The sequence below is a fragment of the Dipodomys spectabilis genome, unplaced genomic scaffold (assembly GCF_019054845.1).
Source record: "Dipodomys spectabilis isolate Male_0828 unplaced genomic scaffold, ASM1905484v1 ptg000240l, whole genome shotgun sequence".
Classification (NCBI taxonomy): Eukaryota; Metazoa; Chordata; class Mammalia; order Rodentia; family Heteromyidae; genus Dipodomys; species Dipodomys spectabilis.
The window spans coordinates 3,461,191-3,475,116 of record NW_024870917.1 but is presented as its reverse complement, the minus strand read 5'-3'; the positions used below and the strand labels follow the sequence as shown (position 1 = coordinate 3,475,116).

The 13,926-nt window shown below is 46.8% G+C and overlaps 1 protein-coding gene across 2 annotated transcripts; it reads left to right on the top strand.

Annotated features, from left to right (window-relative positions):
- Positions 1-43: 43 nt before the first annotated feature.
- On the top strand, positions 44-13,038 carry Aurka (aurora kinase A). Of its 2 annotated transcripts, none has more exons than XM_042699225.1 (9): positions 44-99; positions 2,230-2,276; positions 3,672-3,927; positions 5,988-6,042; positions 7,238-7,429; positions 8,490-8,628; positions 9,861-10,009; positions 12,004-12,178; positions 12,310-13,038. In XM_042699225.1, exons 2-9 carry the CDS (start codon positions 2,235-2,237, stop codon positions 12,487-12,489), a joined length of 1,188 nt encoding a protein of 395 aa, XP_042555159.1. In that variant the 5' UTR covers positions 44-99; positions 2,230-2,234; the 3' UTR covers positions 12,490-13,038. The 2 variants fall into 2 exon arrangements, with proteins under 2 accessions (XP_042555159.1, XP_042555162.1); XM_042699228.1 differs by having other exon boundaries at positions 53-81.
- The last annotated feature ends 888 nt before the right edge of the window (positions 13,039-13,926 follow it).

Below are 13,926 nucleotides of genomic sequence, written 5' to 3'. Positions count from 1 at the left end.
GTTTAAACCCATATTTAAAAAGAAGAATCCTTAAACTGTAACGGCTGAGCTCTCGGAGGACTCGGCGGCCTTGGCCCGAAGGTGGGAGCCGGCCGGCGGGTAGGTCAGCGGGGGCCGGCTCCGTGTGGCGGGCAGAGGGCGAAGCCTGGGACGAGGGGCGGCCGTGCTGGGCGGCGGGCCGCGGGCGGAAGGCCGGAGGGGAGCGGGCCGTCGGCCCCCCGGCCCTGGTGTCCCCAGCCCCCCACTCCCCGCCGTCTCCCCCCCTCCAGCACCCCGGCTCCGGGACGCCCGGTTGGGTGCCGCGGAGACCGCAGGCGGTGGCGGGAGCTGGGGCGGGGGGGGTCTTCCTGCCGGGGCTCCGCCTTCAGTGACCCTCTCGGTGCCTGTGGAGGTCTTGGGGTTCTCGGGTTCGTGAGGTGAGGAGACAGCGGACGCTGAGGGGGACGGGCTGCGGTGGCGGGGGCTGCGGGGAGGCGCGCAGAGTCGCCCGGGAGGCGGCGGTGTGCGGCCTGCGGGAGGGAGTGGTGGGGCCCGGGCCGCAGGCCCCGGCCGCCCCGGCCCCGGCCCCGGCCCCGGAGCGGGAGGATCTGGGATCGGGAGGAAACTGGTTGTGAACGGATGGTAAATCCCAGTTCGTAGGGAGGGGGGTCAGGTGTCCTTAACGAGCGCCTCCGGTGATTGGTAACTCCGCCCCAGTGCGTGCTCAGAACAGGGTTGTTCAAACGCAAGATCTGATTTATTAAGACCGGGCGGGTGGAGCGTCGCCATTTCGAAGAACTTTCCACGGAAGTGGAGGCGTGGCTCAAGTGGTAGAGCGCCAACCTGGAGCGGAAAGGCTGAGGGAACAGCGCCCGAGCCTGAGTTCAAGCCCCAATACTGTGATCTTCGTAGTCTCCGCTACTTGGAATTGTTAGGGAAAGTGAAGAAAGCATTAGAACATTGGTGGGGGAAAAATATTTGCCAAGCCACTCGTGGGTTTCCTTTTAATTGTTTGTACTAATCAGCCGTTTAAAGACTGGGGTCTTTATAAGATTACTAATTTGTAAAAAGAATGAGATATTGTGGGGAATGCCTTGTGGCTGGGCTCTAATATTCAAAAAGCAGTTGAGTAGCCTGATTTCTTCTGCTTTCTTGATGCTTGTTCAACTCACTTGATAGGTGTTTCTGCCTGCCTCCTTATAATATTAATTGATATAATATTAACTGGTTTCCTTTGTCAATGGCTTGGTTCATTTCCAAACTATCTGAGTCCTGTTATGTACTAGGCATTTGTTCTAGGTTCTGGGAGTCACAAGAATGGATTCTATGGCACCACCAATTTGGGTTTTGGTCTTTTGCTCCCTATTTCTGGGAAGGATATCCGAGTCTCCGGAGACAGACAATAAACAGATGCACATAAGATTTTAAGATGTTAAGGGCTGTGCAGAAAAGGGAGAGATGGTCCTGGGAGGGAATATTGATTGAAAAAAGACCTGAATGAAATGAATGAGCTACACCCCAACAGCCTGATAGGCAGAGGAAACAGGAAGTCCAAAGTCCTGGTGGCAGGGGACTTGATTTGGATGGTATGTGGCAGACAAATGAAGGCAGAGGTGTTTCAAGGTCCATCGTCTATGGGACTTGCAGATGAGTTCAAATTGTGTTGTTTGAGTTGGTGAGCAGTAGGGGTATTAAACCATGGATTAACACATTTTCAGTGTTTGAGAATGGACCGCCTCAGGTTTGAGAAGGGATCTCCATGAGCAAAGGTGGAAGTGAAGTGACCATTCAGGAATTCTTGTAAATGATCCAAGGTGATTATATTAAGTGAAAGTCTTTAAAAAGTGATATATGTAAGTTTTGAGCTGAGAGAAATCTGGGTTGCAGTTGAACATTTAGCAGTCATCAGCCTGTGGGTGAGAAAGCCAGGTGACTGGGGCAAACTCACCTTGGGGGTCAGTGCCGCTGGGCCTGAATCTACCACATCCCTAGTCCTACCCCCTACAACTGTGGGACAAATGGACGTGCACATCAGTTCAGGAGTGCAGAGTATGTGAGGGTGTGGATGGGAAGGGGAAGACCTGCTTGCATGCATGCACACAGCATCTACTACATCAGGAAAGAAAAACACATTAAAGAATACAGAATTCTGTGAGTCACAGATACCTTTTCATTAGGGAGATGCAAGTAGCATAGCAACGATTAGAAGCAGGTGGATTTGTTTGTATTAAAGGTTGTTTTTCTTTTCAGGCACTATGGACACATCTAAAGAAAACTGCATTTCGGGACCTTTTAAGGTAATTGAATTGTCTGTAGTTCCATTTACATCTATAAAGTACATGTGGTGATTGGTCTGATATTTGGAATTTTTCCTCTTTTACATTGATAACTGGGGCTTGAACTATATCTGGCCACTGTCTTTGAACTTTTTCACATAAGGGTGACACTTTGCCACTTGAGCCACAGCTCCACTTTCTGGCTTTTTAGTGGTTAATTGGAGGTGAGTCTTATGGAGGGCTGGAATGTCCATGAGACTCTTGGTGTGTGTGTGTGTATGTGTGTGTGTGTGTGTGCGTGCGCGCGCAAGCGCGCGTGCTTAACATTTTTGTTTGTTTTTTTGGGTCCGGTCATGGGGCCTGAACTCTGGGCCTGGGTGCTGTCCCTCAGCTCTTCAGCTCAAGGCTAGTGCTCTACCACTTGAGCCACAGTGCCACTTCCGGTTTTTTTCTTTTTGCTTATGTGGTGCTGAGGAATCGAACCCAGGGCCTCAGGCATGCAAGGCAAGCCCTCTACCACTGAGCCACCTTCCCAGCAACATTTTTAAAAATTATATTATTTTTAGTTATACAAAGGGGTACCATTCAACAAGTCAGTTTACGAGTACAATGCATTTTGATGAATATCACCCCTTTTATCGTTCCCCCCATCCCTTCCAACCCCATCCCTCCCCTCAAATTTGAAATAAAAATTTTGTAAGCATAGATTTGTTGTGTAAGGGGTTTTCACTGTGACCGCTCCAGATGTGTACACAGTGGATTGTGGGCAATCATTCCTCCTCCACTGTTTCAGCTCACCTCCCTTGTCTTAATTCAGCACGTTTCATTGTTCTATTTTCATACTTGCTTATAAAAGACTTGGACCACATTCACCCTTCCCATTGGCTCTCTCCCTTCTGTTGGTGCTCACCCCAGCATAGACTTTTTAAATCTTTTCCCCACCCTCATTGTGAAAATCTTGCCTATGTTTCAACTTAGACCATCTTCCAAACTTTGTCACTGAAGAATAAAATGTTGAACATTGACACAATTCTTTTGGTCTTTTTTTCTAAACATGTATTATCAAAGAAAGTTGGTTGGAATTGCGTTGGTTTGATGTATAAAGTATCAATAACAGATGAGTATATTCCCAATATGCTGAGAAATCTTAAATGTTCAGTGTCTCCCTCATTGGATGGAAGTTCATTCAATGAATATTTGCTTACGGATCATGATTTTAGGATAGAGAATTGGGCTTGCAGATGTCATTCAAGTATTCCTTTGATCTGCTATCTACATCTTTGTGAAATACTTATTAAAATAGCTTTCCCTTTCCATGTGTTTCCAAAGATATTCCTACATAAGAAACTAGAATTCTCATAACATTCATCTTTTCTTTCATGAAGAACATAAAGTTTATTTTCCATCCCATCCTAGGCTACAGCTCCACTGGGGGATGGTCCAAAACGTGTTCCAGTGGCTCAGCAGTTTCCCTCATCTGCAAGCAGTGGTCAGGCTCAGCGAGTCTTGTGTCCTTCAAATTCCTCCCAGCGAGTTCCTTTACAAGCACAAAAGCTTGTCTCCACTCAGAAGCCTGTGCAGAAGCAATCTCAGTCAGCTGCCATTGCTCGGCCTCTCTCCCGGCCCGTGAGTAACCCCCAGAAGAATGAGCAGCCTCCACCATCAGCCTCTGGTAAGCAGGCCTTGCACTCACTTAGTGGTCCTTCTTTGTCTGTTTCTAAAACAAGTACATAGACTTGTGCAGTTGTTGGAGCCATAGCTTCAGCCTCATATCTGTTCAGGATTAGGAGAAAAAGGGATGCTTGTGTTGAAGTAATTTTGTCTGCAGGACCAGCTTGTGCTGGAGTGTACCCCGAATCCTGCCCTCAGGGAAGAAGGGGCGGCCACCTGCATCCATCATGTCCTTTGAGGAACTGAACAGCTACAGAAGTTTTGGCCTTGTAGGGAGAAGTGAAATGGGACCACATTGGGGTGAGGCCATCCAAGGCCATTGCTGGAAAGGGTGGAGCTTCATCTCCAGGAATCGAGGAACTACTGAGGAAGGGACTGGTTGCAAGTGGCCTTTTAGAAAGCTTACACCAGACATAGTGAGTGTGGGTGTGTTGGGGAGGAGACATTGAGGTCAAAGATGCTTGCAGTCTGGTGCTTTAGCTGGGTGGAGCAAGGTGTTGGTGATAATTACTATTTGTCCTTCACCAGCTATGAATTTCCACAATGCAGCAGGCTCTGAGAGGGACCATGCCTTCATCCGTGGTGCCTGATTCGGTCCTGAAAACCACTTTGTGAAGACAGCAGAGCTATTGACTCACTTCCACAGAGGAAGTGGCTAAGACTGAGAGAGGCAGTTAGCTTAGTAAAGTCATAGAGTGGAGAGACTGAAAACTCACTTAGGATACAGGCTCAGGTAAAGTGGACAATAATAAATCGCTCCTGAAGGATGGTGATGGAAGAGTTCAGGATGCTGGTGAAAGGTAGAAAGAACTTCCTCTCCACCACAGATTTCCTCACTGACTCTATGAAAGGGGAAATGAAGACTCAAAGGACTGAGCTCAGTGGTCAGCGGTTGAAGTTCATGCTGCATTGTGAGCTCAGAAGGGCTCGTGTAGGCAGGCCCTACAGTGTGTCCTGCAGTGGGGAGGGAAAGGCAGCAACAAGGCCCAGAGGGTGGCGGAGAACACAGGTGAACCAGGGCTGTGCGATGGTGCTGGTAGCAGCTTCTTGGTGACAGTTCTGGTCCCCCAGCATACACAATCATACACATAACTGTCTTGATGTCATTTTCCCTTGGAGATGTGGTGGCATCCTCCGATCTACAGTCTCATGCTGGGGTTTTGCACCCTGAGTGCCAGTAGTTGTTAGCCGAGATAGAGACCACACGAGGGGGAACAGTTTAGACTGACAGTGTGATACCTGAGTGCAGCATACTGTGCTGTAGGAACAAGAGGCCTCAGAGGTAGACAAGTGCAAGTCCCTTGGTTCCACAGCTAGTCAGAGTAAGCTGGACCTGGTGGTGCATGCCTGTAGTTCTGGCACTTGGAAAGGGGAGGCAGGAGGATCAGAAGTTTCAGGCTGGCCTGGGAGCACAGCAAGGACCCTGTCTCACCAGGTGCCAGTGGCTCATGCCTGCATTTTAGCTACTTAGGAGTCTGACAGCAGAAGAGTTATAGTTCAAGGCCAGTCTGGGCAGAAACATTTCCAGACCCTATAAAGAAAAACAAGGCTGAAGGCATGGCTCAAATGGTTAGATCACTTGCCTAGCAAACTTGAGGCCCCGAATTTGAACCCCAATATTCACTCTCCACCCCCCAAAAAGTTATTTTGCTCCCCTCTTGAATAGCTGTCTATTGAAGTCTTGGTATTTTGTAGTTTTTGTTCTTCCCCCATGGAAGACGTTGGCTTGCCCTGCGTGGTTTTGTAGGGTGTGGATGTGGCTGACCCATGCAGTGGTGGAGAAGGTGATGGGGTGTGAAGTTGGCGGTTGTTCCCTGGAAGTTCAGGGAAACTGCAGGGAGGTGGGCTGGCTGCCTTGGCTGGCTGCCTTCCTGCTGTGAAGGCTTCCTGCAGTGGAGCCAGGGCAGGGTTCCGAAAGAAAACCTGAAGCCTAGATCAGTCATTCATTGCTGATGTATTGTTAGTGTTTCGGGGACCGTCTAGTTTATCTGCTCACAGATTTCTAAAAAACCTATTCTATGTAGTTACTCTAAAAACAGGACTTTAACTTATTCCACATAGGAAATAATCCTGAAAAGGAAGTGGCCTCAAAAGAGAAAAATGAAGACTCAAAAAAGTAAGCTCTCATTCACAAAGTTCTGTACTATTACTCTACTGGAATACATTAGTTCATTGTAAATTTGAGGAACTCTTAAACAGATATTTGTTTTCAGTTATATGATATGCTTCCAGTTATCTAATCTTAAAGCCCTCTCTTTTATAAGTGATTTTACCAGGAACTCAGATAAAAGCCTGAATGAATTTGTTACAGAAAGCTTATAATTTCTGTCTATTCTCAGAAGTAATCAGTATATGGAAGTGGCACTGTGGCTCAAGGGGTAGAGCGCTAGCCTTGAGCTGAAAAGCTCAGGGACAACGCCCAGGCCCAGAGTTCAAGCCCCACAACATACTTCTAGTTTATTTTTGTGCAAAAGTGTGAGTTCTTAAATTTTTTTAAATTTTGAGCTGGGATCTTATGTTGCTATTGCTGACCTAGAATGCCTAAGCTTAAGTGATCTTCCTGCCTTAGGCTCCTAGGTAGCTGGGACTGTAGGCATGCACTATTATATTTGGCTACAAGGACAAGTTTTTCCAAAATGTCAGGTTACAGAACTATACAGGTATGTGTGACTAAGAGGTATTTTGATAGTACTAACATAATTACTGCACTTTTTGTTCTCTATTGTAAAGTCCCCAGACACTTTCTAAATACCTGCTCTTAATCTCTGAATAGAGGTCAGCGTAGAGGAGCAGGGTCAGGATGACCCTCCTCCTACTGCTTTTGCTTCTGAAGGAAGCTTTCTCAGGATTGAATTCCACTGACTCCCACATCCAGCTGGTCTGAGTCCACCCTGCTTCCACTAGTGACAGTGGCTCCACAGATAAAAGGGTCTTACCAACAGTGGTTGGTAGGGAGTGGATTTGAAAGAGGTCATTCCTCCTCTCTAGTAACTTACCCTTTTGTATGGTCTTAGAGCTGTCAGTAGGTCTGTATTCTGAGCACAGTACAGCCTGGGACCTTCCCATTGATGGCTTCTACTCTGGAAATCAAGATGGTTCCATGTTACCAGCTGACAACGCTGAAGGCAGCTAGTGAAGTTGGGGTTCAGTGTCTGTGACTCATGAATAGTGGCTATGGGCTTGGTTCCCACTGAAAGTACAGTAGAGGCCAGTTGCCAATTGGAACTTACAGAATGTGTTTCCTTCTTGGTGAGAAATTGTTGGCAAAGGTTTGTGTCCTTCACATTCTAACATGCACACATCTTTTCTAGGAGGCAGTGGACTTTGGAAGATTTTGACATTGGTCGTCCACTGGGTAAAGGAAAGTTTGGTAATGTTTATTTGGCAAGAGAAAAACAAAGCAAGTTTATCCTTGCTCTTAAAGTGTTATTTAAAGCTCAGCTGGAGAAGGCAGGAGTGGAACATCAGCTCAGACGAGAAGTAGAAATACAGTCCCACCTCCGGTGAGTGTCCAGGTTGATGTCAGAGGAGAGTTCACAAGACTTCTGAGGATTAGCCTTTTAGAGGACTTGCTTCAAGGGGTTGGAGGCGTGGCTCTGTTAGTAGAGCACTAGCCAGTGAGTGAAAGCATATCAGTTACTACGTTTGAGTCCTGTTGGACCTAAAAAAAAAAAAAGAGAGAGCCGGAGAAAGGAAAAGAAATGTAAGACTTGCTTTATAGTATCACACAGAATAATTATACTTGTCATTTTCCAAAGATTCATGGTGACTTCAGTGCTATGTGTTGGAACTCACCTTGAGAATTTGAATGTTTTATTAATGAAGTAACTTAGCTGGACAGCCTTTTCTTTTGGTGGGTAATTAAGTGGTAGTAGTCTCCAGTTGCCTTGAGTCTATTTTTTTTTTTCATTTTTGCTTTTAATGTTCTTCAGATATAAAAGAGGGGCTGGGCATGTGGCTTAGTGGTAGAGGGCTTGCCTAGCATGCATGAAGCCCTGGGTTCGATTCCTCAACACCATATACAGAAAACGCTGGAAGTGGTGCTGTGGCTCGAGTGGTAGAGTACTAGCCTTGAGCAAAAGAAGTTCAGGGACAGCGCCCAGGCCCTGAGTTCAAGCCTTAGGACTGGCAAAAAAAAAAAAAAAAATCTAGCAGATGTAAAAGAAATAGTAACCCTTAGACTTTGCCTATGAGCCACTCATCATCAGCTAGGCCTATGCAGGCTCTGCCCCAGGCCACACACCTCTGTCTGCTGTGTCTGTTTGCACATCACCCTTGTGTAAATGCCATGCTCTTTTTTCCCTTAATATTTAGAATTGCTGTTCAGCTGAGTTTCCCTCCCATGATAAAGGGAAGAAATAAGAGTCTTTAATATGAGGTCCAGAATCACGTGAAGTGCATGTCAATGGTGCCTGTGTTTTACATGTAGGTCATGCTACATGGAGTTGGGCTTGTAGCTCTGGCTTTTCCTGTGGGAGAAGCACATTGAAAGGTGTGTGGTGGTAGTCAGTGCATACTCTCACCTCAGCCCTGAAATTTACCCATCTTCACCGTTCCTTGCAGGCATCCTAATATTCTCAGACTATATGGCTATTTCCATGATGCCACTAGAGTGTACCTAATTCTTGAATATGCGCCCCTTGGAACAGTCTACAGAGAACTCCAGAAGTTGTCCAAGTTTGATGAGCAGCGAACTGCTACTGTAAGTTTTCATTGATTGTCCAGGCTAATTCTTTTTTACTCCAAAGTACCATTCATGGGGGAGTCAGATATTAGCGTGAGATCAGGCATGGATCAGACCTGCAGAAATTGTGAAGGGAGTTCCAGTGTAGCCCACATCTGATTTCTCCTATTCATGTCTTCACTAATAAATGAATCATTAACTTCTACCTGCCTTTTTAGTGTAAAGTAATATCCAATTAGGATATTCAGCGTTTTGCGAGCTGCATATATACCTGGAATATACTGCACCCTTCTGTTTGTTAAAACAAACTCAGGACTTGACTTGCTAGATCTTAAGTTGATAGGAGACTGGAGATAGTAATTTAAGGAAACCAAAGTAAAAACAAAAAGGACTAATTTGCTTGCATACTTTCAATCTGATTAACCAGTGAGTATATCCCCAAATTCAACATTTACCAAATTTACCTGCTAAATATGACAAAACAGACTGGGTGACATGTAAACAACAGATGATCAGCGTGGAGGTGGGAGGTCTGAGTTAGAGGAGCTCATGTCTGCCCAAGGTCTCACTGCATCATGACATGGCAAAGCAAGAAGGGCAAGAACCAAAGACAGAATTCAAGCCTCAAGCCCTGTTACACGGCAGACAGAATACTACGGAGGGTGGAGCTCCCCTGATCCAGACCTTTCCCTTAGACGCCCTCTCAGAACACTTGTTCTGGGATTCATCTTCCAACGGGGTTTGAGGGCCACATTCAGTCCTCTCACTGCTTAATAGGACGGTGAACTCAGCCTAGGTGCTCTGATTTTCCCCCTGATACTTTTCTTCTAACAACTCTTTTGTTGTAGAATGATCTTACTTTTTTTTTAATGGGAATTGATGGCATTGGAAAAGTGTCAAAAGATCATAAGCGTTGTTATCTGAACCCCTGACTTATACTGTCTTTCCCACAGTATTCTTTCACTTAGCTGCCGCTGGGCCTTGTGGGAGTGTGGTTAGAGCTCAGAATTTGTCTGTCTGTCTCAATGTCACATCAGCAGTATTATCAAAGAACCAACTAAGCACTGAACAGCTTATTGCTAACCCCTGCCAGTCCATTCAATTGATGTTTGCCGACTTACCTAGTGTATCTGCAATATTTGCTTTGAAACTTGAAAACATTCCATTTATGTTGTATTAAAAATACTCAGGTGTCAGAAAATGTATAAAAATCTAGAACACAGACTTCTCTAATCCTTTCTTTCCCATAGTATATCACAGAATTGGCGAATGCCCTGTCCTACTGTCATTCAAAGAGGGTTATTCATAGAGACATCAAGCCAGAGAACCTGCTGCTTGGATCAGCGGGAGAGCTTAAGATCGCAGACTTTGGGTGGTCAGTCCATGCGCCATCCTCCAGGTATGTGATGTTACAGTAGGGGGTAAATCATGAATCAAGTCTAGAGTCTACTCTGAAATAGTTTATAGTTGGTTGGAGTGGGTGACTAGCTGGGATAATTTCAGCTGGATGATCAACTACTGTCTTTTAGGAAATGTTATTGTGTGACAGTTTTGAGCTATCAGGCATTCTAAGGCTTAGGGTTAAAGATGCTTAATGTTAATGAAGGGGATGAAAAAGCCTGCAGAGGTGATGAGTGCGTGGCAGGAATAACACAGATGTGTGTAGGGGGAGACCCTACCTACATGCTGGGGTGGAGTCCAGATGTGTCCTGGACAGAGATGGCAGAAATCCCAGGGGCCGTACAGCGGTCAGGAGCTGAGAGCACAGTTCTGGGGAATTCGGAAGTCCACGTTGGTGCTGGTGGACACTCTGATGCTTCATGTGGGTCAGGCATTCTAAAGTGTCAGCTTAGAGGAAAAACTAAAAATAAAGCCACTTCAGAAAAGCTGCAGAGCCTGAAATAGGTGGTGTGGAGCAGACCCTTTGTTGAGATGATCTCCATTTCTGCCAGCCATGCCTTCAGTTTCTTTTTAACTGGTTGTCACCAGTGGGAGGGGTGTCACCCTGTGAGACAGCTAACATTGAACTGTAGGTGGGGTGAGAGGTGGGTTAGAGGTCTGGAGTGGTGGCTCCTTCATTACAGGGCACCCCTCACTCAGTGAACATGGATGAAGAGTGCCAGGTGCTACTTGTGGCTGGTGTGGCCACAGCACTGTGACAGCACTAGCACCCTCCACCTTCCATTCTCAACTAACTGGCTCAGTGCCTGCCGCAGCCAGCTATGTCCAGCCTTTGCTTTCAAAACCAGTATCGGTAGAAATGCTGAACCATTGCAGCTATCACCCAATACCCCCACCCCAAAGCTGTAGTTACTTTGCCATCTTGCCTGGGTCTGCTTTCTTGGTGCACATCTGAGAGTAAGATAGAGCACCATTGAGCTTTGTCCTTGAGTGCCTCCATGCGCATCTCCTGTAGTACAGGACCTGCGCCATCGCCCGTGAGGACCCCAGGGTTAATGGCATTGTTCATACTTCATGTTCCATGTTCTGATTTCTCTAGTTGTCCAAGAAATTTCATAGGTGTTTATTTTAATCAAGACCTAATGGCTCACACCATAATAACATTTGGGAGGCCAAGGCAGTATTGAAAATTCAAAGCTAGCCACTTTCCATGCTAGCCTTTTGCTGGTTAATTGAAGAATCTCAGACTTTTCTGCCTGGGCTGGCTTTGAACCACAGTCATCAGATCTCAGCTTCTTGTTCTTTAGATTACAGGCATGAGCCACCAGTACCTAGCAGCCTATACTTGTGTGTGTGTGCGTGCACACACACTCATGCACACATACACATACACATCAGTCCTGAGGCCTCAACTCAGGGCCTGGGCACTGTCCCTGAGCTTTTCTGTTCAAGGCTCCCATTTGAGCCACAGCTCTGCCTCTGGCTTTTTGGTAGTTAATTGGAGATGAGTCTCTTGGACTTTTCCTGTCCAGGCTGGCTTTGAACTTGATCCTCAAATCTCACCCTCCTGAGTAGCTAAGATTATAGGTATGATCCACTGGTGCCCAGCTAATTTACAGTTTTAAGTGTGTTTTTCTGATTGTGGTGTCACCTAACTTGGACTTAGTGTACAACTTCAAGTGATATTTAGAAAAACGGAATGACCGCTTTTTTCTGTTACCCATTTTGTGCTGTAGTCCGTGAACTCTGGCCTGTGTGCTGAGATGACAGGCGTGTATCACCATGCTGGCTACATGGAAGCTCACGTAAAATAACTGCAGTTGCTCTCTAGACCATTGAGCATTTTGGAGCTGTCAGATTTGGAGGCGAACTGTGGGTCTTCCACACTTGCTGCCTGTAGTGTAGGACCTACATGACCACTCAGGGTCACCAGGGGAGCGTGGACTCATGTCACATGACTGACCATTGGGCCTTGTTGTGCTAATACCCTAGGAGAACCACTCTGTGTGGCACGCTGGATTACTTGCCCCCGGAGATGATCGAAGGCCGCATGCACGACGAGAAGGTGGATCTCTGGAGCCTTGGAGTCCTCTGCTATGAATTTTTAACCGGGAAGCCTCCCTTTGAGGCCCACACATACCAAGAGACCTACCGAAGAATATCCCGGGTAAGCCATAGCTGAGGAGGCCCTAGCACGGCTGTTAGGATTCGCCCCTGATTGGCCTGAACCTTAGGCCTGGGTATGAATATTTACTGCCTCTAACTTGTGCTTTGAGACATTTATCAATTATATTCCAGGTTGAATTCACATTTCCTGAGTTTGTGACAGAGGGAGCCAGGGACCTCATTTCGCGACTGCTGAAGCATAGTGCAAGCCAGCGGCCGACGCTAGGAGAAGTACTTGAACACCCCTGGATTATAGCCAACTCGTCAAAATCACCAAATTGCCAAAAGAGCAAAGAATCGACTAGCAAATAATCTCACTGAACCTGGGGAGAGCCAGGGCTGCCGTACAACGTTCTGGAACATGTACCGAGATTATCTTCCGTTGGCCGCCTGCCGTCGCTGGAGCGCTGCGGGATGGTGCTCACCCAGCTGAGCACCCCCACCTCCGCCGTGCAGTGCTCCACAAATGTGATACTCGGAGGCCACAAGGATCCGGCTGCTCTCACTGGTTTCATAATCTGGAGGCAATCCCCGCAATGTCCACGTGTCCTCGTGGGACACCAGTTCTGTCAGCCCAGCGGCAAGGAAAGTGACCATTTTGCCTGGCTCAGCAAGCTGGAGCTGTACAGTGGCCTTGCAGTGCCTGAGCGTGTGTGTAACTTATTGGATGGCCCCGCCTGGGAAAGCTGTTGGAATGTGTATGTGGTTCGTTCTTTTAAATGTTAAAATAAAGATTTGTGCGTGGACGTTGATGTTCCCCTCCGTGGCCTGCGCCCCTTGGCCATCCCTTTGCTCAGCCTGTCTGGGTTTCTGGTCCTCCTTAACCATGGTGAATGGAACACGTGCTCTACGTCTGTCTTGGGACACAAAAAACTGTCTCAGTTTTCATTAAGGCCTCTTCAATTACCCTGAAGTTATGGCATGCATGCATGCATGTTATGAAATACACACGTTGCCTGAAGTAAATGGTTTTTTCCACTGCTTCACTGTTAGCTTGGAGCAGTCTGGCCCTGCTCTGCTCTGCTCTGCTCTGCTTGTCCTAATGTGTAAAGTTAGTAGAGAGAGATGGGCTTTCCTGGCTGACTCAGTTCAACTAGATGTAAAAAACTTTTATATCTAAGTGACAAAGGAGTTGACCTTGCAAACCTAACAATAAAACCTCAAAGGTCAGCTATATCTTCTGGGTGCAAGTGAACTGTGGTTTCCAGTCTGTGTGTATGTGCAGATGTGCATGCATGTACAGGCATGCCTACACCAGAGCAGGTGGTGTTGCTTACTTTTTTTTCCCCTCAAGGTTGGTGTACTGCCACCTGAGCCTCACCTCAACTGCAGGCTTTTCCTTGGTTAGTTGAAGATAGTTTCTCAAATCAGCTTTGAACTCAGGATCTCAGCCTCCTGAGTAGCTAAGATTACAGATGTGAGCCATCGGTGTCCAGCTTGGTTCCCAGGCTTGTGCTGAACCAGCCATAATCGGTATCACGTGACCACACTGGCTACACATAGGATGCTCCCCAGGCTGACTCCCACAGGGGCAGAAACTCAAGGCAGCACAGCTCCCCAGCACCTAGTCAGGCACCATTCATGACCAGCAACCACGGCTTGCTGGGAGAGAAAGGAAAAGTCACAAACTTACACAAAGCATTTATTTGCTCACATTGTCAGATTAAAAAACTAAAGGCAGGTAATGGCTTACATGTTTAAAACATGTTTAATTCCTCTAGTTCCATGAAAAACTAAGTACAAGCAGTC

What these genes read in the sequence shown, in the direction of transcription:
- Aurka (XM_042699225.1), top strand. Translation starts at nt 2,235, where the DNA reads ATGGACACATCTAAAGAAAACTGCATTTCGGGACCTTTTAAG. An exon ending in AAAAATGAAGACTCAAAAAA is followed by an intron (nt 6,043 to 7,237) that starts GTAAGCTCTCAT and finishes CATCTTTTCTAG; the next exon opens with GAGGCAGTGGACTTTGGAAG. An exon ending in CCTACCGAAGAATATCCCGG is followed by an intron (nt 12,179 to 12,309) that starts GTAAGCCATAGC and finishes ATTATATTCCAG; the next exon opens with GTTGAATTCACATTTCCTGA.